At 41.8% G+C, this 27,520-nt stretch overlaps 1 protein-coding gene and 47 non-coding genes across 48 annotated transcripts in view; 1 reads left to right on the top strand and 47 right to left on the bottom strand.

The window, feature by feature from the left end:
• The window catches only part of LOC121909945 (cilia- and flagella-associated protein 54-like), a 70,602-nt gene that overhangs the window by 9,196 nt on the left and 33,886 nt on the right, over positions 1-27,520 (top strand). The window contains exons 23-54 of the mRNA XM_042430813.1: positions 3-115; positions 222-369; positions 531-686; positions 799-921; positions 1,470-1,592; positions 1,821-1,941; positions 2,196-2,285; positions 2,367-2,493; positions 2,736-2,838; positions 3,371-3,462; positions 3,587-3,784; positions 4,148-4,326; positions 4,416-4,570; positions 4,803-5,012; positions 5,244-5,443; positions 5,914-6,049; positions 6,168-6,297; positions 6,492-6,653; positions 6,776-6,982; positions 7,106-7,193; positions 7,350-7,520; positions 7,633-7,699; positions 7,882-8,067; positions 8,191-8,277; positions 8,370-8,489; positions 8,829-8,876; positions 9,031-9,172; positions 9,502-9,686; positions 9,827-9,981; positions 10,073-10,196; positions 10,624-10,783; positions 11,125-11,282. Of these exons, the coding sequence (XP_042286747.1) occupies positions 3-115; positions 222-369; positions 531-686; positions 799-921; positions 1,470-1,592; positions 1,821-1,941; positions 2,196-2,285; positions 2,367-2,493; positions 2,736-2,838; positions 3,371-3,462; positions 3,587-3,784; positions 4,148-4,326; positions 4,416-4,570; positions 4,803-5,012; positions 5,244-5,443; positions 5,914-6,049; positions 6,168-6,297; positions 6,492-6,653; positions 6,776-6,982; positions 7,106-7,193; positions 7,350-7,520; positions 7,633-7,699; positions 7,882-8,067; positions 8,191-8,277; positions 8,370-8,489; positions 8,829-8,876; positions 9,031-9,172; positions 9,502-9,686; positions 9,827-9,981; positions 10,073-10,196; positions 10,624-10,783; positions 11,125-11,282 (4,464 nt within the window). The remainder of the gene's footprint in view (positions 1-2; positions 116-221; positions 370-530; positions 687-798; positions 922-1,469; positions 1,593-1,820; positions 1,942-2,195; positions 2,286-2,366; positions 2,494-2,735; positions 2,839-3,370; positions 3,463-3,586; positions 3,785-4,147; positions 4,327-4,415; positions 4,571-4,802; positions 5,013-5,243; positions 5,444-5,913; positions 6,050-6,167; positions 6,298-6,491; positions 6,654-6,775; positions 6,983-7,105; positions 7,194-7,349; positions 7,521-7,632; positions 7,700-7,881; positions 8,068-8,190; positions 8,278-8,369; positions 8,490-8,828; positions 8,877-9,030; positions 9,173-9,501; positions 9,687-9,826; positions 9,982-10,072; positions 10,197-10,623; positions 10,784-11,124; positions 11,283-27,520) is intronic.
• trnar-ucg lies at positions 11,509-11,581 on the bottom strand. The gene has a single exon. It is a non-coding gene; the product is annotated as a tRNA-Arg (tRNA).
• On the bottom strand, positions 11,715-11,786 carry trnah-gug. The gene has a single exon. It is a non-coding gene; the product is annotated as a tRNA-His (tRNA).
• Positions 12,382-12,453, bottom strand: trnah-gug. The gene has a single exon. It is a non-coding gene; the product is annotated as a tRNA-His (tRNA).
• trnar-acg lies at positions 12,843-12,915 on the bottom strand. The gene has a single exon. It is a non-coding gene; the product is annotated as a tRNA-Arg (tRNA).
• On the bottom strand, positions 13,049-13,120 carry trnah-gug. The gene has a single exon. It is a non-coding gene; the product is annotated as a tRNA-His (tRNA).
• trnar-acg lies at positions 13,510-13,582 on the bottom strand. The gene has a single exon. It is a non-coding gene; the product is annotated as a tRNA-Arg (tRNA).
• On the bottom strand, positions 13,716-13,787 carry trnah-gug. Its single transcript has one exon. It is a non-coding gene; the product is annotated as a tRNA-His (tRNA).
• On the bottom strand, positions 14,177-14,249 carry trnar-acg. The gene has a single exon. It is a non-coding gene; the product is annotated as a tRNA-Arg (tRNA).
• On the bottom strand, positions 14,383-14,454 carry trnah-gug. Its single transcript has one exon. It is a non-coding gene; the product is annotated as a tRNA-His (tRNA).
• On the bottom strand, positions 14,844-14,916 carry trnar-acg. The gene has a single exon. It is a non-coding gene; the product is annotated as a tRNA-Arg (tRNA).
• On the bottom strand, positions 15,050-15,121 carry trnah-gug. Its single transcript has one exon. It is a non-coding gene; the product is annotated as a tRNA-His (tRNA).
• On the bottom strand, positions 15,511-15,583 carry trnar-acg. Its single transcript has one exon. It is a non-coding gene; the product is annotated as a tRNA-Arg (tRNA).
• trnah-gug lies at positions 15,717-15,788 on the bottom strand. The gene has a single exon. It is a non-coding gene; the product is annotated as a tRNA-His (tRNA).
• Positions 16,178-16,250, bottom strand: trnar-acg. Its single transcript has one exon. It is a non-coding gene; the product is annotated as a tRNA-Arg (tRNA).
• Positions 16,384-16,455, bottom strand: trnah-gug. Its single transcript has one exon. It is a non-coding gene; the product is annotated as a tRNA-His (tRNA).
• Positions 16,845-16,917, bottom strand: trnar-acg. Its single transcript has one exon. It is a non-coding gene; the product is annotated as a tRNA-Arg (tRNA).
• On the bottom strand, positions 17,051-17,122 carry trnah-gug. The gene has a single exon. It is a non-coding gene; the product is annotated as a tRNA-His (tRNA).
• On the bottom strand, positions 17,512-17,584 carry trnar-acg. Its single transcript has one exon. It is a non-coding gene; the product is annotated as a tRNA-Arg (tRNA).
• Positions 17,718-17,789, bottom strand: trnah-gug. The gene has a single exon. It is a non-coding gene; the product is annotated as a tRNA-His (tRNA).
• Positions 18,179-18,251, bottom strand: trnar-acg. The gene has a single exon. It is a non-coding gene; the product is annotated as a tRNA-Arg (tRNA).
• Positions 18,385-18,456, bottom strand: trnah-gug. The gene has a single exon. It is a non-coding gene; the product is annotated as a tRNA-His (tRNA).
• Positions 18,846-18,918, bottom strand: trnar-acg. Its single transcript has one exon. It is a non-coding gene; the product is annotated as a tRNA-Arg (tRNA).
• On the bottom strand, positions 19,052-19,123 carry trnah-gug. Its single transcript has one exon. It is a non-coding gene; the product is annotated as a tRNA-His (tRNA).
• Positions 19,513-19,585, bottom strand: trnar-acg. The gene has a single exon. It is a non-coding gene; the product is annotated as a tRNA-Arg (tRNA).
• On the bottom strand, positions 19,719-19,790 carry trnah-gug. The gene has a single exon. It is a non-coding gene; the product is annotated as a tRNA-His (tRNA).
• On the bottom strand, positions 20,180-20,252 carry trnar-acg. The gene has a single exon. It is a non-coding gene; the product is annotated as a tRNA-Arg (tRNA).
• On the bottom strand, positions 20,386-20,457 carry trnah-gug. The gene has a single exon. It is a non-coding gene; the product is annotated as a tRNA-His (tRNA).
• trnar-acg lies at positions 20,847-20,919 on the bottom strand. The gene has a single exon. It is a non-coding gene; the product is annotated as a tRNA-Arg (tRNA).
• trnah-gug lies at positions 21,053-21,124 on the bottom strand. Its single transcript has one exon. It is a non-coding gene; the product is annotated as a tRNA-His (tRNA).
• Positions 21,514-21,586, bottom strand: trnar-acg. Its single transcript has one exon. It is a non-coding gene; the product is annotated as a tRNA-Arg (tRNA).
• On the bottom strand, positions 21,720-21,791 carry trnah-gug. Its single transcript has one exon. It is a non-coding gene; the product is annotated as a tRNA-His (tRNA).
• trnar-acg lies at positions 22,181-22,253 on the bottom strand. Its single transcript has one exon. It is a non-coding gene; the product is annotated as a tRNA-Arg (tRNA).
• Positions 22,387-22,458, bottom strand: trnah-gug. The gene has a single exon. It is a non-coding gene; the product is annotated as a tRNA-His (tRNA).
• On the bottom strand, positions 22,848-22,920 carry trnar-acg. The gene has a single exon. It is a non-coding gene; the product is annotated as a tRNA-Arg (tRNA).
• trnah-gug lies at positions 23,054-23,125 on the bottom strand. The gene has a single exon. It is a non-coding gene; the product is annotated as a tRNA-His (tRNA).
• Positions 23,515-23,587, bottom strand: trnar-acg. Its single transcript has one exon. It is a non-coding gene; the product is annotated as a tRNA-Arg (tRNA).
• trnah-gug lies at positions 23,721-23,792 on the bottom strand. The gene has a single exon. It is a non-coding gene; the product is annotated as a tRNA-His (tRNA).
• On the bottom strand, positions 24,182-24,254 carry trnar-acg. The gene has a single exon. It is a non-coding gene; the product is annotated as a tRNA-Arg (tRNA).
• trnah-gug lies at positions 24,388-24,459 on the bottom strand. Its single transcript has one exon. It is a non-coding gene; the product is annotated as a tRNA-His (tRNA).
• trnar-acg lies at positions 24,849-24,921 on the bottom strand. The gene has a single exon. It is a non-coding gene; the product is annotated as a tRNA-Arg (tRNA).
• Positions 25,055-25,126, bottom strand: trnah-gug. Its single transcript has one exon. It is a non-coding gene; the product is annotated as a tRNA-His (tRNA).
• On the bottom strand, positions 25,516-25,588 carry trnar-acg. Its single transcript has one exon. It is a non-coding gene; the product is annotated as a tRNA-Arg (tRNA).
• Positions 25,722-25,793, bottom strand: trnah-gug. The gene has a single exon. It is a non-coding gene; the product is annotated as a tRNA-His (tRNA).
• trnar-acg lies at positions 26,183-26,255 on the bottom strand. The gene has a single exon. It is a non-coding gene; the product is annotated as a tRNA-Arg (tRNA).
• Positions 26,389-26,460, bottom strand: trnah-gug. Its single transcript has one exon. It is a non-coding gene; the product is annotated as a tRNA-His (tRNA).
• On the bottom strand, positions 26,850-26,922 carry trnar-acg. Its single transcript has one exon. It is a non-coding gene; the product is annotated as a tRNA-Arg (tRNA).
• Positions 27,056-27,127, bottom strand: trnah-gug. Its single transcript has one exon. It is a non-coding gene; the product is annotated as a tRNA-His (tRNA).

The raw sequence follows: 27,520 nt of genomic DNA on the forward strand, positions 1-27,520 counted from the left end.
AGGTGGCATTTCAGACAGAGCAGTATGACGTTGCAAAGAGAGCCTGCAGGGAATTGTGGAGCCACTATACCTTCTCAAACCCCCACAGCTCACATGATAGACTTGCTACTACAGGGTGAGGAGGAAAATACATACAAATCAACACAATTAAAGTCAAGGCGTTTGTACATCCTTTCATTTGCTCATCTCATTTTACTCCATCCCCAATGACCATGCTGAAGGCTGCATATCCAGACCCTGCAACGCTCCTCTCCTCTCCTGTGTCAGTTGTTCCTCACTTCCATCTTCATTGAGACAGAGATCAACATTCAGCAGGGATCGCTCTATTGTGACTCAAGCAGTGACAGTGGACTGTTTATCTGGGAACAGGTAATTGATCTTTGTAGAGAAGTGTTTGTCAGATAGTAGTCAGTGTTAACTGCACAGTAAGTTTATGTCACTCTTTTGCTTGTATTATAGGAACAACCTTTATATCTCTTAAACTGACATGCACATAAATATATTATATGTGCATGTGTGTGTGTATGCAGGAAGCCAGACTGGCAGAATGTGAGCGAATGCTGGTGGCCATGGACCTGGCGATGTGGTTAAATGACAGCAGCGCTGCCTTGCAAGCTGTAGTAAGCTGTTACGGCCTTTTGGCCCCTCTAATCTTCCATCAGATCACTTGCGACCCTGTGGTGCAGGTATGCAAAAAGTCTTAATTTTGTGTTTGCTTTGTTCACAGTGCAACATTATACAAACTGTAAATCATTCATTAGTATATGTGTGTGTTTATGCCTGTCTTCTGTTGTTCAGGTGCTTACAAAATGCCTGACAGTTTTGGAGGAGAATTCAGCTCTTCTCAAGCAAAAATGGACAGGAAACACCTCAGAGTCTCTGATGCACATGATAGCCTGCATCACCTACTATCTGTCTAAGGTGTGTATGCATGCGTATGTGTAAAATGTACACTGTTTGTACAGTAGAGATTTCAGTGGTCTTCAGTGGTCACAAAATGTTTGTGTGAACTACATGACAGAAATCAGCATCAAGTCTTGCTTTTATTGTGACAAAAACATGCTTCCAAAGAACACCATGAAAAATTATTTGCTCAAGATTTGTGGCATTACATTTAAGAACAAGCATAATACCATCAACACAACACTCACATTGTTGCAAATTACTATATTCTTAGCAAAAATTACTTTACTACATTTGACTACAATCTTTTTGGAACATTTGATATGCATGTACTGAATTGTTCTTAATGTTCTCTGAATGTACCATAAATTTAACATTTTTTACATAGTACAACAGTACTTTGATTTTCATATTACATACTGTATTTGATGTTTAGCAGACACACTCATGCAGAGTGACATACAATGACAGCAACTATAGAATAACCTTTGATTCCCAGGTCACCCAAATGATGACCAACCAGATTTTTACATAATAATTTCTCATCCTCTTTCCTCCTTGGCCAGGCATTACGTGTGCTCAAAGAGCCTCAGATGGCATCTGCAGTGATGGACTGTGGTCGCACGCTGCTCCAGGACATCTTTGATGCTCAACTGCAGATCAGTAGAGTTGCCAACAAAGCTGTGGGTGTAAGGCACAGTGGAAAAGTGTAGATTTATTTAATGATTTATCTTCGCTCTTAGAATGACGGTAGATTATGAAATTAAATTAGTATGGTTACCAAATATAGTTTCAGAGTTTTGAAACGACTATTGTATTATTAGATTATATTTTGATATTATAGAATTTTTAATATACACCGAGTGTAGAATATTTTGCTTCACAGTTCAAGTGTTTCTGTGTATGCATGTGTGTAGACTAAGACAGCAGATGCTGCTGCAATCAAGGATGAAATGAAGATAAGCCTTCAGCTGAAAGCACTGCATGGGAAGAACAAGAAAATGATCACATCTGAAGCAACTCTCTCTGCAGATAATGGTAATACACAAAAACACACTTTGGTAACCTTATTCACCAAAACTAACACTGGCATGCAACACGTCTCTGTATGAATATTCAATTTAAGATATTTCATTCTATTTTCTTAGATGGCTAACTTGTTCTGTGAACAATGACTAGACCAATTCAAGCATAACAGATGATACTGCCGTTACATGTACAGTACCAGTCAAAAGTTTGGACACCCTTTATTATTCCCAAATGTCTACACTGAATATTCTTTGTTTCTGTAGAGACTTCACGCCCACTGACTGGCTGTGAGGATCCTGCCATACTTTATGATCGAATATCCAGCAGCACATTAAAGGACGCCTATCAAGATGGTAAGTGGCATGCATTCACTTACTTTTTTATGAATAATTAGTTCATTCATGCCTGTGTTTTTGTGTTGGTGTTCTTGATAGTAATGAAGCTCAGACGCAAGGCATATTTCATTGAGTTTGCGTCACTACTACTCCAGAGAACCATGGAAGAAGGCCACACAGACCTTGTGTTAAAGTGGGGGCACACCATATTTGAATTTCTTTCCAGGTATGCCTTTATTATACACCTAATTAAAAAAACATATAAATAAAATTGAAAATTTCAGCTTTAGTTTCAGAATCATTGTGTCGTTTCAATAATGGTAAATTCAAAACATCAAACAATGTATTACTCTCCTCTTAGGTGTGCATCTTACTGCAGTTTGTCATTTACTTAATTATGGATATTAGCTGCCTATGCTAGTATAAGATAAAGACTTGACTGCATGTGAATGGTTCTCTCTTTGTCAGACGTGACGAGGGGATGGGACTGTCCACAAAATGTCTGGAGGGAAATGGTCACAGTAAAAGAAAGAGTCATGTTCAGGCTCTGAAAGGAAATGAACCACCCCAGGTAAAAATACAATGTACAGAAATACACAACACATATAGTATGTAGGTACGCAAGGACATACAATAGCCTGAACATCTGTCTCATATTGAGCAGAAGTGCATGTGTGTTTTGCATGTCACTTTATGGATGATGATCTAACAGGCAGCCTGCGTTGGCATCTCCACAGCTTGCAGATGATGGACTTTGACCTTGCCAAATTTAAATGATCTTGAATGTACAGTATATATGAATGTATGTTGTTGTGTGCTTATGTGACACAGTTTGAAGAGATGCTGTTTATTAGATCCCTTAAACTATTACACACAAGTACACACAGAGAACCAGTCTTATTATGTGGAAGAAAGTGTTTTGGTTTCTGTTATTGTAAGGTTGTCCCAACCTACTGTGCAACCATACAGGCAACAAATTCTTTGTGGATTAAAAAAAAAAAAGGAATGCACTATTACATTAAATATTAAATATTAAGAATTGTTTGTACCTTTGTCTTAAATACTCTTATAAATACTATAAATATTTTGTGCTGCTTTTTTAGCAGAACAAGAACACATCTTCTCATGATGATGTGAGAAAAAAACTAAAGCAGAAAATGCCACCCAGCATGCTTCAGAGAGTGAGAACTAACAGGTACAGTATGTGTGTGTGTGTGTGTGTGTGTGTGTATGTGTGTGTTATATGTGTGTCAGGGGTGTCTGTGTTTTTCTGTAATTACGTGTGTGGGTTGATGGACTTCCTCTCCCTGTCTGTGAAGGGAGATGCATGCTGTGGAGAATTTGTTGACCTTGATGTCATCTGTGGTGCAACGCCACAAGAAGCAGTTTCAGCTCAGGAACATGTGCTCCGAGGAGAGAGTGTGGAAGTCACACCTCAACTACAGCATGGCTCAGGCACATTTAACAGTGCTTTACCAGGTCCTGGACCAGCTGCATGGAGGAGACCTGCAGCACAGGTTCGCACATAAGATACCAGCCACTTAGATTCACTTTTTCTGTGTTTTTCCGGGAACTATTGATTGGTTCCCATAACCATTAATTCATTTGTCTGTCAAGTCACACTTGTAACTAAATCTGCATTTAAAAGATGTGGACAGATATGGTATATACCAGTGTGTTCTGGTGTTTTCTAAATTACATTAACTGGCCCAAGACGTTGCTATGATCACATGTTAGCACTAAGAGACACATTTTGGCTGATTAGTTATTTGGAGTAATTATTGTATGATTTGTTTTTAAAAATATGAGTTATTCTACATATACTGTGTATTCATGCCTATATGCCTACAATATTATATACTGTATGTTTTTTGTCTCAGGTACAGCCAGTTAAATCCCTTGTGTTTCTCTCTGGCCTACACTGGTGTCCTTGTGAAGCAAAGGAAGTCACAGCAACAACAGTCCTCTAAATGTGAGGTTGTCCCAGAGAGAGACTCCTCTCACTCCGGTCTTAGGGATTATATGATGGCTGCACACAAAGACAGGAACAAAAAGGAGGGTGAGGGAAATGACACACATTCTGAAATATGTGAAGAAAAGTTATTATCTTGTCTGTCTTTCATCACTTGTCTTCTCCCTTTCTTTCAGAAGTTAGAGTTGATGACTCCGCCACAGATAAGAGGGAGAGGGAGGGAGAGGACTCCTCACAGTCTGTTGAACAGCAGGTTCAGATTCAGAAACGCACTTCTGCCTTGCTGCTGGACACACTTAACCACGCTGCTTCACATCTTCGAAGGGCCATGGTACCATACACACATACACAGGCATACACTCATGCACAAGTACACAAATACTGACATACAATATACATTTAGACTTGTTAACTGTAGGTATCATTGTATGAAAACCTGTCTCAGTGTGTTTATTCTGTTGTTCAGTCATAATCTGTACATATGTTCTGTATGTGCTGATTTTATTTTCTTAAATTGTGTGTACTTTATTGTATTGTATGTATCTATTATTAATCTTTTTCAGGTGTTGGCCCACCGTGGCAGCCACTGGACCACTCTGCAGACTGTGTGTCAGACTACGTGGGATCAAAGCTGCAGACTTGCTATATTAGTACAGAGAGCTGATCAGGTTAAACCTCCCTTCCTACTTACAACAGACCAGCTGCACACCACTTTCACCCCGCTACTTGTGCTGTCTACTGACCTAATCATGGACATGCTGAATAAGCTAGGGGTAAGTGCCACTTACAGTTATATGAACACAGATAGCTGCTTGTAAAAAACTCAACTCAAGACAAAAATATTCCAGACAAGACCTCTACATTGCAAAGTGTGTTGCAATATATATGCTGCCACTGATTGCTATGTTCACTAAAGTCTGCATCTTGTCATCTGCGTAAAAAAAAGTGAAAGATGACACAGTCCAGTTTTTTAGTTTCGTCTTTCTTTTTGTTGTCCCTTCTAGCTGTGGAGTTTGTATGACAGTGACTTCACTGAGGAGGAGCTAGAGTCAAGTCTCCACTTCTCAGCCTCACTGGATGACAGCACACGGGTGGACCTGCGTTGGGTCCGCACCTTGGTGTTGCACACTCTGGAGCGGCTCCATGACAGTGGCAAATGGGAAAATCTGGCCCACTTTGCCTTACTTTTCAACTCATACACACGGTGATAAGGAACATTTTTTATTTCTATAAAGCACTAATTATAGTGATATCATAAAGCTACAGGGACAGCATGTATGTAATTATGAATAGGTTTAAATAGTAACATTCAAAAGAGACAGAGCTGAATAATGATGAGTGACAGGTTCATATCATTAAATGGAATTTAAGTTGGGCTTTTCAATTTTTATGACTTTATTAAAGAAGAAAAGGAAAGAACAAAAAGATGCAGTTGGTATAAGAAGCCATGAAAAGACAGCACATACTCACATTAGTATAATATACAGAAATCATTCAAGACATATTAAATGAATCTCTCAGGTTAAGGACTTAAAATTGTCATATTTTGCTCATTAACCTGTCAGAAAATCAGACTGTAAATCTGTATCAAAGAGTCACGTAGGGCACTATTGCAATGTACATGCCAAGTGTTGTGTGTATGTGTGTGTGAGTGCGTGTGTATGTCTATTGCAGGGAGCGTTATGCCTTGATAGTAACTCCCCTACTAGTCCATGCTCAGAGGAGGCTGCTTGAAAGGATTAGCTCTTTTGGAGGGCCTGCAGTTCCACAACCACACCATGCCAAGTCACAGAGGGCCAATGGCAAGGAGGTAGCACATATGTTCACACACAAACATGTTCAAGCAGTGTATGATTTTAGAAATAATAAATACTAAATTCCAAATCTTCCCAATCTGTATTTGTATAAATGTGGTGCTGCCTTTTCAGGTAACTTACAGGAGCTATGCAGGCTGCCAGCTGCTCAGCGGGTGGATCCCTCACACTGCACTGCAACCTTTGAGCCGCAAAAAAGCACCACTCACAAACCTTAATCCACAAGACTCAACTGAGCTTAAAGGTTTGAGCACCTAGTTTCAGATGTCAAATATCAAATAACATCAGAATGGTGGAAGATACTAGATGAAGAGAAATAATATGAGATATTATGGTATAAATTGAGCAAACTCAAATAGAGCAAAACATGCAAAGATCAAAGGGTGGGCGAGTGTGTTTATATGTATGTTTTCCGTGCATATATGTTCTCTGTATAAGGTGTAGAGATGCAGCACTCCATGTCCCTTGTGTGCGTTCCTCTGGATGTGGAAGACACACTGTGCTGTTACCGTCAAGCTCTTGAGAGAAGACCGCATTGTCTTCAGGTGTTCCAGAATAGCCGCTCATTACTGCTGCGGCTTCTAGCATACACACAGTCTTGTGAGTTCAGTGTCAATAGAGTGCACACACACACACACACACACACACACACACACACACAAGTAGTGAGACAGTAACTGTTTGAAACTCACAATGTTTTCACTGTGTGTGTCTCTCTCCAGGCTTTGCAGCACAGCGGCACTGTCAGAGCAGAAGTCTCAGCCATTCTGCAAGCCTGGTTGATTTCAGTCCCATGGTTATGCCAACTCCAAACATCCAACCTCGCGATCTGATGGAGGAGGACTACAGTAGTCCAAATGCTCTCTACAGCCTCCCTGTCAGCCCTGACCATATGCCCACTGTCATTGCTGCATACTCCACATCAATTAGTAAGAACAAAAAATACAACCAAACTAAATGACAAGATAGTATGGAATATCTGGATGAAGTATTGCTGTCAGGGATTCAAAGATCTTACTTTTCCTTCCTATCTCCATCCAACTTTTCTTCAGAGTATCTCCAAGCCAACAGCCACGACTCCCTCAGAGTTTTGGCACTGCATGAAATGGGAAACCTGCAGTTCTATAACGGAAACACACGGTAGGAAATCTGTTTTACCTCCAGAGCATGTATGTGTGTGTTGAAGCAAGTCTACAGCCTGTTATTGTATGCATTTTTACCTTTAAATTATAGAGCAACAAACCAAGATAAACAGATGGAATTTCCTTACATTCTCACAATCTCTTTTATCTCCAGGGCAGCACACTCTTACTGGAGCAAAGCTGTAGATTCTGCCTTACAGAACTCAGGTGTGGTAGAGAAATGGGATGGTGTGTCCTTTGGTGGTGGCACCATGCAACAAACCCTGAAACAGGCTGGCATTTGGGGATGTCTGCAGGCTGCTGGGCTCACTGCTAAGATTGCACAGTAGGTTCCAGTGAGGTTCATCATTGATTTGATGTGCTTTTTTGTGTGTGTTGCATTCATACATATGACTATAAAACCCACTTTCTCCTGAGGGATGTGTTTTGATCTACAGGCATATCTTAACTTCTGATATCAGCCAGCGGACCAAATACTGTCTCTTGTCTGCTCACCTCTTTAAGGTAATACTTACAGGAGATTTTAATATCTCTCCTAACAAACATGATTTTTACTTTTGTTGCTGAATGTACTATTAAGGAAATGATGACAGGAGGTGTTTTTGCTCCTGTGAGTGTATACTGTATATTCTATTGTGTGTATGCATTCATTTGGATATGCTTGTGTGCATGACCCACTTCCCTAGTGTGTGCTGTGTTGCTCCCTGGCTCAGCCCCAGGCCGACCTCCAGTACGCTTCCCACAGCATTGGAGATGAACTGCTCCCTGGAGTCGACCTTTTCTCTGAACCCCACAGGGTTCACCTCGGCACCACCGTAACCAGCCTGAACTTCATCTGCCACTGGCTTTTCATCACAGGCTATCAAATCACGGTATACACATAAACACATGTAGTTAAGCCAAGTTCTTATTTGTCTGTCTCTCTGTCTTCATTTTGAACTGCAATGCTCAAGATAAATAATTGACTTAGTGTTACATTATGTTTGTAATTTCAGCTTCTGCCCATGCTGGCCCTTTACCAGTATTTTGTGGGGACTGTGTGCAGGGATGTGCAACGCTCTGTTGAGGGCAAAATACTTAAGGTCAGCATTTGTGCTGTCTTATACACACATGTAAATGTTTTTCCTCTTTTACCTCTGGTAGAGTTTTTGATCTGGGTTGGTGTTTTCTGCAGATCCGAGCTCTTACTGAACTGTGTCTGTTCACTGAAGCTGTAAACGAGGCAGTTCAGGTCGCACAAGGAACAGGGGTTCGTCTGCCTAATGGATACTACATCAACCAAGACAATCTCCAAGTATGAACACATGCATATGTTCACCCTTTAGTTTCTCTAACCCTGTTTAAACTGGTACTGTAAGAATTGCATCTGGCTATTTTTGACAGTATGTACACCTTTAGTTAAGATTTAGACCTTGTAGATGTGAATCTTTCATGCAATATGTGGAATATGGTTATGTGTCTTCCACCGTCTTGGAGAGGTAAGACAGACTGGACTGTATTTCTGGATTTGTCGCCTTCATCTGCACAGTATTGCAAATATTGTCATAGTGTTTGTTTATACATGCCATAATTTAAGCAGCTATTGCAGATTCACTGCTGTAAACAGTTTTAATACATTGCGCTTGTTGTGCAGCCTCTGAAGACATTCCACTGCAGCAAGTCTCTCTTGGACAATGCTGAGGTACTTTTTATAGAGAATTTCTCAAGTTTTCTGAAGAAAATCAGGGGTCATTTCACCAGTAATTCTGTGAAATATACTCATTTAACAAAAAGATTTTCCCAAAAAGATGCTCACTAAATTTGGATTTCTTGTGTATATGGTGCTTGGTGGTTAGGCTTTGGAAGAACTTGTGAACTATGACATTGCTCCAGAGGTTGGCACGCTATATGGATCCACATTGTGCCTGCGATTCAACCTTGCTCGTATTCAACTAGTCCTGGCTCTCAGTAGCACTGTACATGGTCCTCCTCTGCCAGGTCTGTAAACAAGAGTACTTTCTTCTCTCTGTTATTATATGTTGCCATTATTATTTGGATCATGTGACATCTCTCATTGGACTGATGAATCTCCAGATATCTAGCATCCAAAAGGTCTGCTTTTTCTTAAGATAAACATGCCACTACTTTATCCACCTCTAATCTCACAGGGCTAAATGAGATTCTGTCACTGGCCTTTAGAACTAACCCTCTTCCATTACATACTGTGTTGTATTTGTGTACTAAAGCTGTAACATTCACTTTAATTTCAACTAATTTGATTTAATTCTAAATGACTCACTGTGGATCACACATCTTTTTATGCATAGAGTGGGAATATCTTTCAGATTCTGTCGAAGGAGAAGCTTGTGCCAGCATAAGAAGTTGTTCAGTGAACTCAGAACACCATGAACAGGACAGACTGGAGTCTGAGGGCTCTTGCCTAAAGACCGAGGAGCCAAAAGTACTGGCTCTTGATTCACAGAAGAAGCAGCTCACTCCAGGAAGGATTAAGGTAAGACTTCTAGGGGATTTTTCAATCGACGTTTACTTCAGGGATTTGTCACTTAATTTCCGCTTTGGACGGTTTTAATCTTGGCACCTCGGCAGCTTGTTTCTGTCAATTGCCTATATCTGTCATCTCCTCTGTTGTAGTTCCTTTTGCTAGAAGCAGCATCCTCCTTGTTGCGCTCCATTTCACAGAAGCTCACATCTCAGTCCTGTAGCGAAACTGAGAACCTGCAATTGGCAATAGAGTCCAATCTTCTAAAGGCCAGCCTCTACCTGCAACAAGGACATGCTGCACTTAGGTACAACAACTTTATGCATCCGTACTGTTTGTGTTCACATGTTTATTTTGTATATCCTAATTATCCTATCCATTTTAACATCCTCCTTTAGTTCTGAAATGGCAGTTTCATCATTGGTGCTGCTGCAGGCATCTCCTTTAATGGTGAGGGGGTCCATACCTGGCTCTGAGAAACTTGTGTCTGAGTTCTCACGTGCCAGGGCTGGAAGTGAACAGGTAGCATGTTTATATGAATAAGTTTGGGAGAAAATGCTGAATCACATCAGTCAATTTTTGTACAAAACTCATGCATATGAAATCCCTTTCTGTGTAGGCTACTGTGTTGCAAATAGAATAACATTAACAACCAACAGAACCACCAGCAACAAAAATGCTCACACCAAAAACATAAATGTAGTCATGATATGATATTCTTCTGCCTATATCCATTGGTTCTGATAATGAGGCTATTGGAAAAGGCACAAACTTAACCCTTTAACCTAAAGTTCAGCATAGTGTGAATGGATTGCAGGATTAAAATCATATATTTCATGTCCATTTGATAATCCACCTGATAGTGGTTGTGTCTGTCAATTTACCTCAGTGTCTTTTAGCAGCTGAAATATGACAATACGTAACTATATGTTTTATATCCTGTCTACAGGGTACTAAAGATTGCAGTCTGTCAAGTCCGTTGCATGGAGACTGTTCCAGAGCAGTTGAGGCCAATGAGAGAATTGGAATTGCTCTGTGGCTACGTTGCCGCCTGGCTCTGTTCCGTAGCCTGGCTGCACAGATCCCTGATGCTACTGCCCTTACCCCAGGTCTGGTCATGTGTTTTGCTTCTCTCTCTATGCACAGACTAGTACTGGATGTACATTTGAAAAAAACACGGAGGAGTATTTCACCTTGTTTGTTTACATTGTTTTACATACATAAGAAGGCTCAATATATTGTGCACACTAGTGTAAAGTGTCACCACAAGATTTGACCATTACAAAATTGAAGACTGCAAGTATGCTCAGCACTTAAAATGGTTAACTAATGGAATAAAAACTATTTTCCATTATCTGCATATAGGTAAATGATAGAATGATGAATATTAGATTTTGAATTAGTATCTGTGTGCATATAACTGTGTGTATGTGGGGATTGTCTTTAAAAGGTAAGAACATTAATCAGGGAGCAACTCAGATGTTACAAGAGGGTCTTGATGAATGTGCCCTATGGGGAGACCTTGACATTCAAGCCCTGTTGATGGTCGAAGGTGCGGAATTGGAGGAACAGAGAGGCAAGACTGATGACAGCATGGCACTACTGCAGGTACCGACAGAAACATTATTACATCCAAAGAATGGTAACAATAATGTAAGGGTACATTTAGTATAACTGACTGAAACTGAAGGCTTCAGATGCCTTTTCGCATATGTGTAAAGGACATTGACCTGTCATTTGGTTCCTTTCATGTATAAATGTCCTTTGATATTGAGCATATAATGGATTCATTTTGAAAATGAGGAACATGTGATTTTTAAACAAAATTTGATACTGAGCTAGCCAGGAGTCGAACCTAGAATCTTCTGATCCGAAGTCAGACGCGTTGTCCATTGCGCCACTAGCCCTACAGAGAGTGAGAAAATATGGGGCCTCAAACAGGGAAATATGCATGAGCTGTCCAGTTTAAAGTTTTGTCAAATGGAACGGAGGATGGACTAAATGAAAGCACCAAGGTAAAACAGTAACCCTTCCAGCTACTGCCGTGACCCGGATTCGAACCGGGGTTGCTGCGGCCACAACGCAGAGTACTAACCACTATACGATCACGGCCACATGGCCTTCAAATTACTGTGTTGTTGTAGTTAAATGTTTGGAGCTTAGTATTACTCTTACATCTTTATGGGTTTCCTTGAATCTTTTGATCACAAAAGACAGTCAAGTTCCAATGATGGTTTACCTTGTACTGTGACTTTTTTCCTTCAGGGTCAGATTTGGAACTTTCAGTCGAGATGAAAAGCATTGAACATTGAAACCACAGAGGCCTAATGATTTCTTTGAATCTGAAGGGTTGACATGTCTTTTTGCACATGCTTAAGCAGCATTTATCTACCATTTGGCTCTTCTCGTGCGTAAATGTCCTTTGATAATCGGCGTGTGGTGGATTGGTCTGGGAAATACAGAAGATGTGGGGTTTTTTTGTTTGAAGCTAAAGTTGATACCGAGCTAGCCAGGAGTCGAACCTAGAATCTTCTGATCCGTAGTCAGACGCGTTATCCATTGCTCCACTAGCCCTACAGAGAGTGAGAAAATATGGGGCCTCAAACAGGGAAATATGCATGAGCTGTCCAGTTTAAAGTTTTGTCAAATGGAACGGAGGATGGACTAAACGAAAGCACCAAGGTAAAACAGTAACCCTTCCAGCTACTGCCGTGACCCGGATTCGAACCGGGGTTGCTGCGGCCACAACGCAGAGTACTAACCACTATACGATCACGGCCACGCTTCTTTCTTATTACTTTGTTGTTGTAGTTAAATGTTTGGAGCTTAGTATTACTCTTACATCTTTATGGGTTTCCTTGAATCTTTTGATCACAAAAGACAGTCAAGTTCCAATGATGGTTTACCTTGTACTGTGACTTTTTTCCTTCAGGGTCAGATTTGGAACTTTCAGTCGAGATGAAAAGCATTGAACATTGAAACCACAGAGGCCTAATGATTTCTTTGAATCTGAAGGGTTGACATGTCTTTTTGCACATGCTTAAGCAGCATTTATCTACCATTTGGCTCTTCTCGTGCGTAAATGTCCTTTGATAATCGGCGTGAGGTGGATTGGTCTGGGAAATACAGAAGATGTGGGTTTTTTTTGTTTGAAGCTAAAGTTGATACCGAGCTAGCCAGGAGTCGAACCTAGAATCTTCTGATCCGTAGTCAGACGCGTTATCCATTGCGCCACTAGCCCTACAGAGAGTGAGAAAATATGGGGCCTCAAACAGGGAAATATGCATGAGCTGTCCAGTTTAAAGTTTTGTCAAATGGAACGGAGGATGGACTAAATGAAAGCACCAAGGTAAAACAGTAAACCTTCCAGCTACTGCCGTGACCCGGATTCGAACCGGGGTTGCTGCGGCCACAACGCAGAGTACTAACCACTATACGATCACGGCCACCAGGCCTTCAAATTACTGTGTTGTTGTAGTTAAATGTTTGGAGCTTAGTATTACTCTTACATCTTTATGGGTTTCCTTGAATCTTTTGATCACAAAAGACAGTCAAGTTCCAATGATGGTTTACCTTGTACTGTGACTTTTTTCCTTCAGGGTCAGATTTGGAACTTTCAGTCGAGATGAAAAGCATTGAACATTGAAACCACAGAGGCCTAATGATTTCTTTGAATCTGAAGGGTTGACATGTCTTTTTGCACATGCTTAAGAAGCATTTATCTACCATTTGGCTCTTCTCGTGCGTAAATGTCCTTTGATAATCGGCGTGTGGTGGATTGGTCTGGGAAATACAGAAGATGTGGGGTTTTTTTGTTTGAAGCTAAAGTTGATACCGAGCTAGCCAGGAGTCGAACCTAGAATCTTCTGATCCGTAGTCAGACGCGTTATCCATTGCGCCACTAGCCCTACAGAGAGTGAGAAAATATGGGGCCTCAAACAGGGAAATATGCATGAGCTGTCCAGTTTAAAGTTTTGTCAAATGGAACGGAGGATGGACTAAATGAAAGCACCAAGGTAAAACAGTAACCCTTCCAGCTGCTGCCGTGACCCGGATTCGAACCGGGGTTGCTGCAGCCACAACGCAGAGTACTAACCACTATACGATCACGGCCACGCTTCTTTCTTATTACTGTGTTGTTGTAGTTAAATGTTTGGAGCTTAGTATTACTCTTACATCTTTATGGGTTTCCTTGAATCTTTTGATCACAAAAGACAGTCAAGTTCCAATGATGGTTTACCTTGTACTGTGACTTTTTTCCTTCAGGGTCAGATTTGGAACTTTCAGTCGAGATGAAAAGCATTGAACATTGAAACCACAGAGGCCTAATGATTTCTTTGAATCTGAAGGGTTGACATGTCTTTTTGCACATGCTTAAGAAGCATTTATCTACCATTTGGCTCTTCTCGTGCGTAAATGTCCTTTGATAATCGGCGTGAGGTGGATTGGTCTGGGAAATACAGAAGATGTGGGGTTTTTTTGTTTGAAGCTAAAGTTGATACCGAGCTAGCCAGGAGTCGAACCTAGAATCTTCTGATCCGTAGTCAGACGCGTTATCCATTGCGCCACTAGCCCTACAGAGAGTGAGAAAATATGGGGCCTCAAACAGGGAAATATGCATGAGCTGTCCAGTTTAAAGTTTTGTCAAATGGAACGGAGGATGGACTAAATGAAAGCACCAAGGTAAAACAGTAACCCTTCCAGCTACTGCCGTGACCCGGATTCGAACCGGGGTTGCTGCGGCCACAACGCAGAGTACTAACCACTATACGATCACGGCCACGAGGCCTTCAAATTACTGTGTTGTTGTAGTTAAATGTTTGGAGCTTAGTATTACTCTTATATCTTTATGGGTTTCCTTGAATCTTTTGATCACAAAAGACAGTCAAGTTCCAATGATGGTTTACCTTGTACTGTGACTTTTTTCCTTCAGGGTCAGATTTGGAACTTTCAGTCGAGATGAAAAGCATTGAAGATTCAAACCACAGAGGCCTAATGATTTCTTTGAATCTGAAGGGTTGACATGTCTTTTTGCACATGCTTAAGCAGCATTTATCTACCATTTGGCTCTTCTCGTGCGTAAATGTCCTTTGATAATCGGCGTGTGGTGGATTGGTCTGGGAAATACAGAAGATGTGGGTTTTTTTTGTTTGAAGCTAAAGTTGATACCGAGCTAGCCAGGAGTCGAACCTAGAATCTTCTGATCCGTAGTCAGACGCGTTATCCATTGCGCCACTAGCCCTACAGAGAGTGAGAAAATATAGGGCCTCAAACAGGGAAATATGCATGAGCTGTCCAGTTTAAAGTTTTGTCAAATGGAACGGAGGATGGACTAAACGAAAGCACCAAGGTAAAACAGTAACCCTTCCAGCTACTGCCGTGACCCGGATTCGAACCGGGGTTGCTGCGGCCACAACGCAGAGTACTAACCACTATACGATCACGGCCACGCTTCTTTCTTATTACTTTGTTGTTGTAGTTAAATGTTTGGAGCTTAGTATTACTCTTACATCTTTATGGGTTTCCTTGAATCTTTTGATCACAAAAGACAGTCAAGTTCCAATGATGGTTTACCTTGTACTGTGACTTTTTTCCTTCAGGGTCAGATTTGGAACTTTCAGTCGAGATGAAAAGCATTGAAGATTCAAACCACAGAGGCCTAATGATTTCTTTGAATCTGAAGGGTTGACATGTCTTTTTGCACATGCTTAAGCAGCATTTATCTACCATTTGGCTCTTCTCGTGCGTAAATGTCCTTTGATAATCGGCGTGTGGTGGATTGGTCTGGGAAATACAGAAGATGTGGGGTTTTTTTGTTTGAAGCTAAAGTTGATACCGAGCTAGCCAGGAGTCGAACCTAGAATCTTCTGATCCGTAGTCAGATGCGTTATCCATTGCGCCACTAGCCCTACAGAGAGTGAGAAAATATGGGGCCTCAAACAGGGAAATATGCATGAGCTGGCCAGTTTAAAGTTTTGTCAAATGGAACGGAGGATGGACTAAACGAAAGCACCAAGGTAAAACAGTGACCCTTCCAGCTACTGCCGTGACCCGGATTCGAACCGGGGTTGCTGCGGCCACAACGCAGAGTACTAACCACTATACGATCACGGCCACGCTCCTTTCTTATTACTTTGTTGTTGTAGTTAAATGTTTGGAGCTTAGTATTACTCTTATATCTTTATGGGTTTCCTTGAATCTTTTGATCACAAAAGACAGTCAAGTTCCAATGATGGTTTACCTTGTACTGTGACTTTTTTCCTTCAGGGTCAGATTTGGAACTTTCAGTCGAGATGAAAAGCATTGAAGATTCAAACCACAGAGGCCTAATGATTTCTTTGAATCTGAAGGGTTGACATGTCTTTTTGCACATGCTTAAGCAGCATTTATCTACCATTTGGCTCTTCTCGTGCGTAAATGTCCTTTGATAATCGGCGTGTGGTGGATTGGTGTGGGAAATACAGAAGATGTGGGGTTTTTTTGTTTGAAGCTAAAGTTGATATCGAGCTAGCCAGGAGTCGAACCTAGAATCTTCTGATCCGTAGTCAGATGCGTTATCCATTGCGCCACTAGCCCTACAGAGAGTGAGAAAATATGGGGCCTCAAACAGGGAAATATGCATGAGCTGTCCAGTTTAAAGTTTTGTCAAATGGAACGGAGGATGGACTAAACGAAAGCACCAAGGTAAAACAGTAACCCTTCCAGCTACTGCCGTGACCCGGATTCGAACCGGGGTTGCTGCGGCCACAACGCAGAGTACTAACCACTATACGATCACGGCCACGAGGCCTTCAAATTACTGTGTTGTTGTAGTTAAATGTTTGGAGCTTAGTATTACTCTTACATCTTTATGGGTTTCCTTGAATCTTTTGATCACAAAAGACAGTCAAGTTCCAATGATGGTTTACCTTGTACTGTGACTTTTTTCCTTCAGGGTCAGATTTGGAACTTTCAGTCGAGATGAAAAGCATTGAACATTGAAACCACAGAGGCCTAATGATTTCTTTGAATCTGAAGGGTTGACATGTCTTTTTGCACATGCTTAAGAAGCATTTATCTACCATTTGGCTCTTCTCGTGCGTAAATGTCCTTTGATAATCGGCGTGTGGTGGATTGGTCTGGGAAATACAGAAGATGTGGGTTTTTTTTGTTTGAAGCTAAAGTTGATACCGAGCTAGCCAGGAGTCGAACCTAGAATCTTCTGATCCGTAGTCAGACGCGTTATCCATTGCGCCACTAGCCCTACAGAGAGTGAGAAAATATGGGGCCTCAAACAGGGAAATATGCATGAGCTGTCCAGTTTAAAGTTTTGTCAAATGGAACGGAGGATGGACTAAATGAAAGCACCAAGGTAAAACAGTAACCCTTCCAGCTGCTGCCGTGACCCGGATTCGAACCGGGGTTGCTGCGGCCACAACGCAGAGTACTAACCACTATACGATCACGGCCACGCTTCTTTCTTATTACTGTGTTGTTGTAGTTAAATGTTTGGAGCTTAGTATTACTCTTACATCTTTATGGGTTTCCTTGAATCTTTTGATCACAAAAGACAGTCAAGTTCCAATGATGGTTTACCTTGTACTGTGACTTTTTTCCTTCAGGGTCAGATTTGGAACTTTCAGTCGAGATGAAAAGCATTGAACATTGAAACCACAGAGGCCTAATGATTTCTTTGAATCTGAAGGGTTGACATGTCTTTTTGCACATGCTTAAGAAGCATTTATCTACCATTTGGCTCTTCTCGTGCGTAAATGTCCTTTGATAATCGGCGTGAGGTGGATTGGTCTGGGAAATACAGAAGATGTGGGGTTTTTTTGTTTGAAGCTAAAGTTGATACCGAGCTAGCCAGGAGTCGAACCTAGAATCTTCTGATCCGTAGTCAGACGCGTTATCCATTGCGCCACTAGCCCTACAGAGAGTGAGAAAATATGGGGCCTCAAACAGGGAAATATGCATGAGCTGTCCAGTTTAAAGTTTTGTCAAATGGAACGGAGGATGGACTAAATGAAAGCACCAAGGTAAAACAGTAACCCTTCCAGCTACTGCCGTGACCCGGATTCGAACCGGGGTTGCTGCGGCCACAACGCAGAGTACTAACCACTATACGATCACGGCCACGAGGCCTTCAAATTACTGTGTTGTTGTAGTTAAATGTTTGGAGCTTAGTATTACTCTTATATCTTTATGGGTTTCCTTGAATCTTTTGATCACAAAAGACAGTCAAGTTCCAATGATGGTTTACCTTGTACTGTGACTTTTTTCCTTCAGGGTCAGATTTGGAACTTTCAGTCGAGATGAAAAGCATTGAAGATTCAAACCACAGAGGCCTAATGATTTCTTTGAATCTGAAGGGTTGACATGTCTTTTTGCACATGCTTAAGCAGCATTTATCTACCATTTGGCTCTTCTCGTGCGTAAATGTCCTTTGATAATCGGCGTGTGGTGGATTGGTCTGGGAAATACAGAAGATGTGGGTTTTTTTTGTTTGAAGCTAAAGTTGATACCGAGCTAGCCAGGAGTCGAACCTAGAATCTTCTGATCCGTAGTCAGACGCGTTATCCATTGCGCCACTAGCCCTACAGAGAGTGAGAAAATATAGGGCCTCAAACAGGGAAATATGCATGAGCTGTCCAGTTTAAAGTTTTGTCAAATGGAACGGAGGATGGACTAAACGAAAGCACCAAGGTAAAACAGTAACCCTTCCAGCTACTGCCGTGACCCGGATTCGAACCGGGGTTGCTGCGGCCACAACGCAGAGTACTAACCACTATACGATCACGGCCACGCTTCTTTCTTATTACTTTGTTGTTGTAGTTAAATGTTTGGAGCTTAGTATTACTCTTACATCTTTATGGGTTTCCTTGAATCTTTTGATCACAAAAGACAGTCAAGTTCCAATGATGGTTTACCTTGTACTGTGACTTTTTTCCTTCAGGGTCAGATTTGGAACTTTCAGTCGAGATGAAAAGCATTGAAGATTCAAACCACAGAGGCCTAATGATTTCTTTGAATCTGAAGGGTTGACATGTCTTTTTGCACATGCTTAAGCAGCATTTATCTACCATTTGGCTCTTCTCGTGCGTAAATGTCCTTTGATAATCGGCGTGTGGTGGATTGGTGTGGGAAATACAGAAGATGTGGGGTTTTTTTGTTTGAAGCTAAAGTTGATATCGAGCTAGCCAGGAGTCGAACCTAGAATCTTCTGATCCGTAGTCAGATGCGTTATCCATTGCGCCACTAGCCCTACAGAGAGTGAGAAAATATGGGGCCTCAAACAGGGAAATATGCATGAGCTGTCCAGTTTAAAGTTTTGTCAAATGGAACGGAGGATGGACTAAACGAAAGCACCAAGGTAAAACAGTAACCCTTCCAGCTACTGCCGTGACCCGGATTCGAACCGGGGTTGCTGCGGCCACAACGCAGAGTACTAACCACTATACGATCACGGCCATGAGGCCTTCAAATTACTGTGTTGTTGTAGTTAAATGTTTGGAGCTTAGTATTACTCTTACATCTTTATGGGTTTCCTTGAATCTTTTGATCACAAAAGACAGTCAAGTTCCAATGATGGTTTACCTTGTACTGTGACTTTTTTCCTTCAGGGTCAGATTTGGAACTTTCAGTCGAGATGAAAAGCATTGAACATTGAAACCACAGAGGCCTAATGATTTCTTTGAATCTGAAGGGTTGACATGTCTTTTTGCACATGCTTAAGCAGCATTTATCTACCATTTGGCTCTTCTCGTGCGTAAATGTCCTTTGATAATCGGCGTGTGGTGGATTGGTCTGAGAAATACAGAAGATGTGGGGTTTTTTTGTTTGAAGCTAAAGTTGATACCGAGCTAGCCAGGAGTCGAACCTAGAATCTTCTGATCCGTAGTCAGACGCGTTATCCATTGCGCCACTAGCCCTACAGAGAGTGAGAAAATATGGGGCCTCAAACAGGGAAATATGCATGAGCTGTCCAGTTTAAAGTTTTGTCAAATGGAACGGAGGATGGACTAAATGAAAGCACCAAGGTAAAACAGTAACCCTTCCAGCTACTGCCGTGACCCGGATTCGAACCGGGGTTGCTGCGGCCACAACGCAGAGTACTAACCACTATACGATCACGGCCACGCTCCTTTCTTATTACTTTGTTGTTGTAGTTAAATGTTTGGAGCTTAGTATTACTCTTACATCTTTATGGGTTTCCTTGAATCTTTTGATCACAAAAGACAGTCAAGTTCCAATGATGGTTTACCTTGTACTGTGACTTTTTTCCTTCAGGGTCAGATTTGGAACTTTCAGTCGAGATGAAAAGCATTGAAGATTCAAACCACAGAGGCCTAATGATTTCTTTGAATCTGAAGGGTTGACATGTCTTTTTGCACATGCTTAAGCAGCATTTATCTACCATTTGGCTCTTCTCGTGCGTAAATGTCCTTTGATAATCGGCGTGTGGTGGATTGGTCTGGGAAATACAGAAGATGTGGGTTTTTTTTGTTTGAAGCTAAAGTTGATACCGAGCTAGCCAGGAGTCGAACCTAGAATCTTCTGATCCGTAGTCAGACGCGTTATCCATTGCGCCACTAGCCCTACAGAGAGTGAGAAAATATGGGGCCTCAAACAGGGAAATATGCATGAGCTGTCCAGTTTAAAGTTTTGTCAAATGGAACGGAGGATGGACTAAACGAAAGCACCAAGGTAAAACAGTAACCCTTCCAGCTACTGCCGTGACCCGGATTCGAACCGGGGTTGCTGCGGCCACAACGCAGAGTACTAACCACTATACGATCACGGCCATGAGGCCTTCAAATTACTGTGTTGTTGTAGTTAAATGTTTGGAGCTTAGTATTACTCTTACATCTTTATGGGTTTCCTTGAATCTTTTGATCACAAAAGACAGTCAAGTTCCAATGATGGTTTACCTTGTACTGTGACTTTTTTCCTTCAGGGTCAGATTTGGAACTTTCAGTCGAGATGAAAAGCATTGAACATTGAAACCACAGAGGCCTAATGATTTCTTTGAATCTGAAGGGTTGACATGTCTTTTTGCACATGCTTAAGCAGCATTTATCTACCATTTGGCTCTTCTCGTGCGTAAATGTCCTTTGATAATCGGCGTGTGGTGGATTGGTCTGGGAAATACAGAAGATGTGGGTTTTTTTTGTTTGAAGCTAAAGTTGATACCGAGCTAGCCAGGAGTCGAACCTAGAATCTTCTGATCCGTAGTCAGACGCGTTATCCATTGCGCCACTAGCCCTACAGAGAGTGAGAAAATATGGGGCCTCAAACAGGGAAATATGCATGAGCTGTCCAGTTTAAAGTTTTGTCAAATGGAACGGAGGATGGACTAAACGAAAGCACCAAGGTAAAACAGTAACCCTTCCAGCTACTGCCGTGACCCGGATTCGAACCGGGGTTGCTGCGGCCACAACGCAGAGTACTAACCACTATACGATCACGGCCATGAGGCCTTCAAATTACTGTGTTGTTGTAGTTAAATGTTTGGAGCTTAGTATTACTCTTACATCTTTATGGGTTTCCTTGAATCTTTTGATCACAAAAGACAGTCAAGTTCCAATGATGGTTTACCTTGTACTGTGACTTTTTTCCTTCAGGGTCAGATTTGGAACTTTCAGTCGAGATGAAAAGCATTGAACATTGAAACCACAGAGGCCTAATGATTTCTTTGAATCTGAAGGGTTGACATGTCTTTTTGCACATGCTTAAGCAGCATTTATCTACCATTTGGCTCTTCTCGTGCGTAAATGTCCTTTGATAATCGGCGTGTGGTGGATTGGTCTGAGAAATACAGAAGATGTGGGGTTTTTTTGTTTGAAGCTAAAGTTGATACCGAGCTAGCCAGGAGTCGAACCTAGAATCTTCTGATCCGTAGTCAGACGCGTTATCCATTGCGCCACTAGCCCTACAGAGAGTGAGAAAATATGGGGCCTCAAACAGGGAAATATGCATGAGCTGTCCAGTTTAAAGTTTTGTCAAATGGAACGGAGGATGGACTAAATGAAAGCACCAAGGTAAAACAGTAAACCTTCCAGCTACTGCCGTGACCCGGATTCGAACCGGGGTTGCTGCGGCCACAACGCAGAGTACTAACCACTATACGATCACGGCCACGCTCCTTTCTTATTACTTTGTTGTTGTAGTTAAATGTTTGGAGCTTAGTATTACTCTTATATCTTTATGGGTTTCCTTGAATCTTTTGATCACAAAAGACAGTCAAGTTCCAATGATGGTTTACCTTGTACTGTGACTTTTTTCCTTCAGGGTCAGATTTGGAACTTTCAGTCGAGATGAAAAGCATTGAAGATTCAAACCACAGAGGCCTAATGATTTCTTTGAATCTGAAGGGTTGACATGTCTTTTTGCACATGCTTAAGCAGCATTTATCTACCATTTGGCTCTTCTCGTGCGTAAATGTCCTTTGATAATCGGCGTGTGGTGGATTGGTCTGGGAAATACAGAAGATGTGGGTTTTTTTTGTTTGAAGCTAAAGTTGATACCGAGCTAGCCAGGAGTCGAACCTAGAATCTTCTGATCCGTAGTCAGACGCGTTATCCATTGCGCCACTAGCCCTACAGAGAGTGAGAAAATATGGGGCCTCAAACAGGGAAATATGCATGAGCTGTCCAGTTTAAAGTTTTGTCAAATGGAACGGAGGATGGACTAAACGAAAGCACCAAGGTAAAACAGTAACCCTTCCAGCTACTGCCGTGACCCGGATTCGAACCGGGGTTGCTGCGGCCACAACGCAGAGTACTAACCACTATACGATCACGGCCATGAGGCCTTCAAATTACTGTGTTGTTGTAGTTAAATGTTTGGAGCTTAGTATTACTCTTACATCTTTATGGGTTTCCTTGAATCTTTTGATCACAAAAGACAGTCAAGTTCCAATGATGGTTTACCTTGTACTGTGACTTTTTTCCTTCAGGGTCAGATTTGGAACTTTCAGTCGAGATGAAAAGCATTGAACATTGAAACCACAGAGGCCTAATGATTTCTTTGAATCTGAAGGGTTGACATGTCTTTTTGCACATGCTTAAGCAGCATTTATCTACCATTTGGCTCTTCTCGTGCGTAAATGTCCTTTGATAATCGGCGTGTGGTGGATTGGTCTGAGAAATACAGAAGATGTGGGGTTTTTTTGTTTGAAGCTAAAGTTGATACCGAGCTAGCCAGGAGTCGAACCTAGAATCTTCTGATCCGTAGTCAGACGCGTTATCCATTGCGCCACTAGCCCTACAGAGAGTGAGAAAATATGGGGCCTCAAACAGGGAAATATGCATGAGCTGTCCAGTTTAAAGTTTTGTCAAATGGAACGGAGGATGGACTAAATGAAAGCACCAAGGTAAAACAGTAAACCTTCCAGCTACTGCCGTGACCCGGATTCGAACCGGGGTTGCTGCGGCCACAACGCAGAGTACTAACCACTATACGATCACGGCCACGCTCCTTTCTTATTACTTTGTTGTTGTAGTTAAATGTTTGGAGCTTAGTATTACTCTTATATCTTTATGGGTTTCCTTGAATCTTTTGATCACAAAAGACAGTCAAGTTCCAATGATGGTTTACCTTGTACTGTGACTTTTTTCCTTCAGGGTCAGATTTGGAACTTTCAGTCGAGATGAAAAGCATTGAAGATTCAAACCACAGAGGCCTAATGATTTCTTTGAATCTGAAGGGTTGACATGTCTTTTTGCACATGCTTAAGCAGCATTTATCTACCATTTGGCTCTTCTCGTGCGTAAATGTCCTTTGATAATCGGCGTGTGGTGGATTGGTCTGGGAAATACAGAAGATGTGGGTTTTTTTTGTTTGAAGCTAAAGTTGATACCGAGCTAGCCAGGAGTCGAACCTAGAATCTTCTGATCCGTAGTCAGACGCGTTATCCATTGCGCCACTAGCCCTACAGAGAGTGAGAAAATATGGGGCCTCAAACAGGGAAATATGCATGAGCTGTCCAGTTTAAAGTTTTGTCAAATGGAACGGAGGATGGACTAAACGAAAGCACCAAGGTAAAACAGTAACCCTTCCAGCTACTGCCGTGACCCGGATTCGAACCGGGGTTGCTGCGGCCACAACGCAGAGTACTAACCACTATACGATCACGGCCATGAGGCCTTCAAATTACTGTGTTGTTGTAGTTAAATGTTTGGAGCTTAGTATTACTCTTACATCTTTATGGGTTTCCTTGAATCTTTTGATCACAAAAGACAGTCAAGTTCCAATGATGGTTTACCTTGTACTGTGACTTTTTTCCTTCAGGGTCAGATTTGGAACTTTCAGTCGAGATGAAAAGCATTGAAGATTCAAACCACAGAGGCCTAATGATTTCTTTGAATCTGAAGGGTTGACATGTCTTTTTGCACATGCTTAAGCAGCATTTATCTACCATTTGGCTCTTCTCGTGCGTAAATGTCCTTTGATAATCGGCGTGTGGTGGATTGGTCTGGGAAATACAGAAGATGTGGGGTTTTTTTGTTTGAAGCTAAAGTTGATACCGAGCTAGCCAGGAGTCGAACCTAGAATCTTCTGATCCGTAGTCAGACGCGTTATCCATTGCGCCACTAGCCCTACAGAGAGTGAGAAAATATGGGGCCTCAAACAGGGAAATATGCATGAGCTGTCCAGTTTAAAGTTTTGTCAAATGGAACGGAGGATGGACTAAACGAAAGCACCAAGGTAAAACAGTAACCCTTCCAGCTACTGCCGTGACCCGGATTCGAACCGGGGTTGCTGCGGCCACAACGCAGAGTACTAACCACTATACGATCACGGCCACGCTCCTTTCTTATTACTTTGTTGTTGTAGTTAAATGTTTGGAGCTTAGTATTACTCTTACATCTTTATGGGTTTCCTTGAATCTTTTGATCACAAAAGACAGTCAAGTTCCAATGATGGTTTACCTTGTACTGTGACTTTTTTCCTTCAGGGTCAGATTTGGAACTTTCAGTCGAGATGAAAAGCATTGAAGATTCAAACCACAGAGGCCTAATGATTTCTTTGAATCTGAAGGGTTGACATGTCTTTTTGCACATGCTTAAGCAGCATTTATCTACCATTTGGCTCTTCTCGTGCGTAAATGTCCTTTGATAATCGGCGTGTGGTGGATTGGTCTGGGAAATACAGAAGATGTGGGTTTTTTTTGTTTGAAGCTAAAGTTGATACCGAGCTAGCCAGGAGTCGAACCTAGAATCTTCTGATCCGTAGTCAGACGCGTTATCCATTGCGCCACTAGCCCTACAGAGAGTGAGAAAATATGGGGCCTCAAACAGGGAAATATGCATGAGCTGTCCAGTTTAAAGTTTTGTCAAATGGAACGGAGGATGGACTAAACGAAAGCACCAAGGTAAAACAGTAACCCTTCCAGCTACTGCCGTGACCCGGATTCGAACCGGGGTTGCTGCGGCCACAACGCAGAGTACTAACCACTATACGATCACGGCCATGAGGCCTTCAAATTACTGTGTTGTTGTAGTTAAATGTTTGGAGCTTAGTATTACTCTTACATCTTTATGGGTTTCCTTGAATCTTTTGATCACAAAAGACAGTCAAGTTCCAATGATGGTTTACCTTGTACTGTGACTTTTTTCCTTCAGGGTCAGATTTGGAACTTTCAGTCGAGATGAAAAGCATTGAAGATTCAAACCACAGAGGCCTAATGATTTCTTTGAATCTGAAGGGTTGACATGTCTTTTTGCACATGCTTAAGCAGCATTTATCTACCATTTGGCTCTTCTCGTGCGTAAATGTCCTTTGATAATCGGCGTGTGGTGGATTGGTCTGGGAAATACAGAAGATGTGGGGTTTTTTTGTTTGAAGCTAAAGTTGATACCGAGCTAGCCAGGAGTTGAACCTAGAATCTTCTGATCCGTAGTCAGACGCGTTATCCATTGCGCCACTAGCCCTACAGAGAGTGAGAAAATATGGGGCCTCAAACAGGGAAATATGCATGAGCTGTCCAGTTTAAAGTTTTGTCAAATGGAACGGAGGATGGACTAAACGAAAGCACCAAGGTAAAACAGTAACCCTTCCAGCTACTGCCGTGACCCGGATTCGAACCGGGGTTGCTGCGGCCACAACGCAGAGTACTAACCACTATACGATCACGGCCATGAGGCCTTCAAATTACTGTGTTGTTGTAGTTAAATGTTTGGAGCTTAGTATTACTCTTACATCTTTATGGGTTTCCTTGAATCTTTTGATCACAAAAGACAGTCAAGTTCCAATGATGGTTTACCTTGTACTGTGACTTTTTTCCTTCAGGGTCAGATTTGGAACTTTCAGTCGAGATGAAAAGCATTGAAGATTCAAACCACAGAGGCCTAATGATTTCTTTGAATCTGAAGGGTTGACATGTCTTTTTGCACATGCTTAAGCAGCATTTATCTACCATTTGGCTCTTCTCGTGCGTAAATGTCCTTTGATAATCGGCGTGTGGTGGATTGGTCTGGGAAATACAGAAGATGTGGGGTTTTTTTGTTTGAAGCTAAAGTTGATACCGAGCTAGCCAGGAGTCGAACCTAGAATCTTCTGATCCGTAGTCAGACGCGTTATCCATTGCGCCACTAGCCCTACAGAGAGTGAGAAAATATGGGGCCTCAAACAGGGAAATATGCATGAGCTGTCCAGTTTAAAGTTTTGTCAAATGGAACGGAGGATGGACTAAACGAAAGCACCAAGGTAAAACAGTAACCCTTCCAGCTACTGCCGTGACCCGGATTCGAACCGGGGTTGCTGCGGCCACAACGCAGAGTACTAACCACTATACGATCACGGCCACGCTCCTTTCTTATTACTTTGTTGTTGTAGTTAAATGTTTGGAGCTTAGTATTACTCTTACATCTTTATGGGTTTCCTTGAATCTTTTGATCACAAAAGACAGTCAAGTTCCAATGATGGTTTACCTTGTACTGTGACTTTTTTCCTTCAGGGTCAGATTTGGAACTTTCAGTCGAGATGAAAAGCATTGAAGATTCAAACCACAGAGGCCTAATGATTTCTTTGAATCTGAAGGGTTGACATGTCTTTTTGCACATGCTTAAGCAGCATTTATCTACCATTTGGCTCTTCTCGTGCGTAAATGTCCTTTGATAATCGGCGTGTGGTGGATTGGTCTGGGAAATACAGAAGATGTGGGTTTTTTTTGTTTGAAGCTAAAGTTGATACCGAGCTAGCCAGGAGTCGAACCTAGAATCTTCTGATCCGTAGTCAGACGCGTTATCCATTGCGCCACTAGCCCTACAGAGAGTGAGAAAATATGGGGCCTCAAACAGGGAAATATGCATGAGCTGTCCAGTTTAAAGTTTTGTCAAATGGAACGGAGGATGGACTAAACGAAAGCACCAAGGTAAAACAGTAACCCTTCCAGCTACTGCCGTGACCCGGATTCGAACCGGGGTTGCTGCGGCCACAACGCAGAGTACTAACCACTATACGATCACGGCCATGAGGCCTTCAAATTACTGTGTTGTTGTAGTTAAATGTTTGGAGCTTAGTATTACTCTTACATCTTTATGGGTTTCCTTGAATCTTTTGATCACAAAAGACAGTCAAGTTCCAATGATGGTTTACCTTGTACTGTGACTTTTTTCCTTCAGGGTCAGATTTGGAACTTTCAGTCGAGATGAAAAGCATTGAAGATTCAAACCACAGAGGCCTAATGATTTCTTTGAATCTGAAGGGTTGACATGTCTTTTTGCACATGCTTAAGCAGCATTTATCTACCATTTGGCTCTTCTCGTGCGTAAATGTCCTTTGATAATCGGCGTGTGGTGGATTGGTCTGGGAAATACAGAAGATGTGGGTTTTTTTTGTTTGAAGCTAAAGTTGATACCGAG

The sequence above is a fragment of the Thunnus maccoyii genome, chromosome 13, assembly GCF_910596095.1.
Source record: "Thunnus maccoyii chromosome 13, fThuMac1.1, whole genome shotgun sequence".
NCBI lineage: Eukaryota > Metazoa > Chordata > Actinopteri > Scombriformes > Scombridae > Thunnus > Thunnus maccoyii.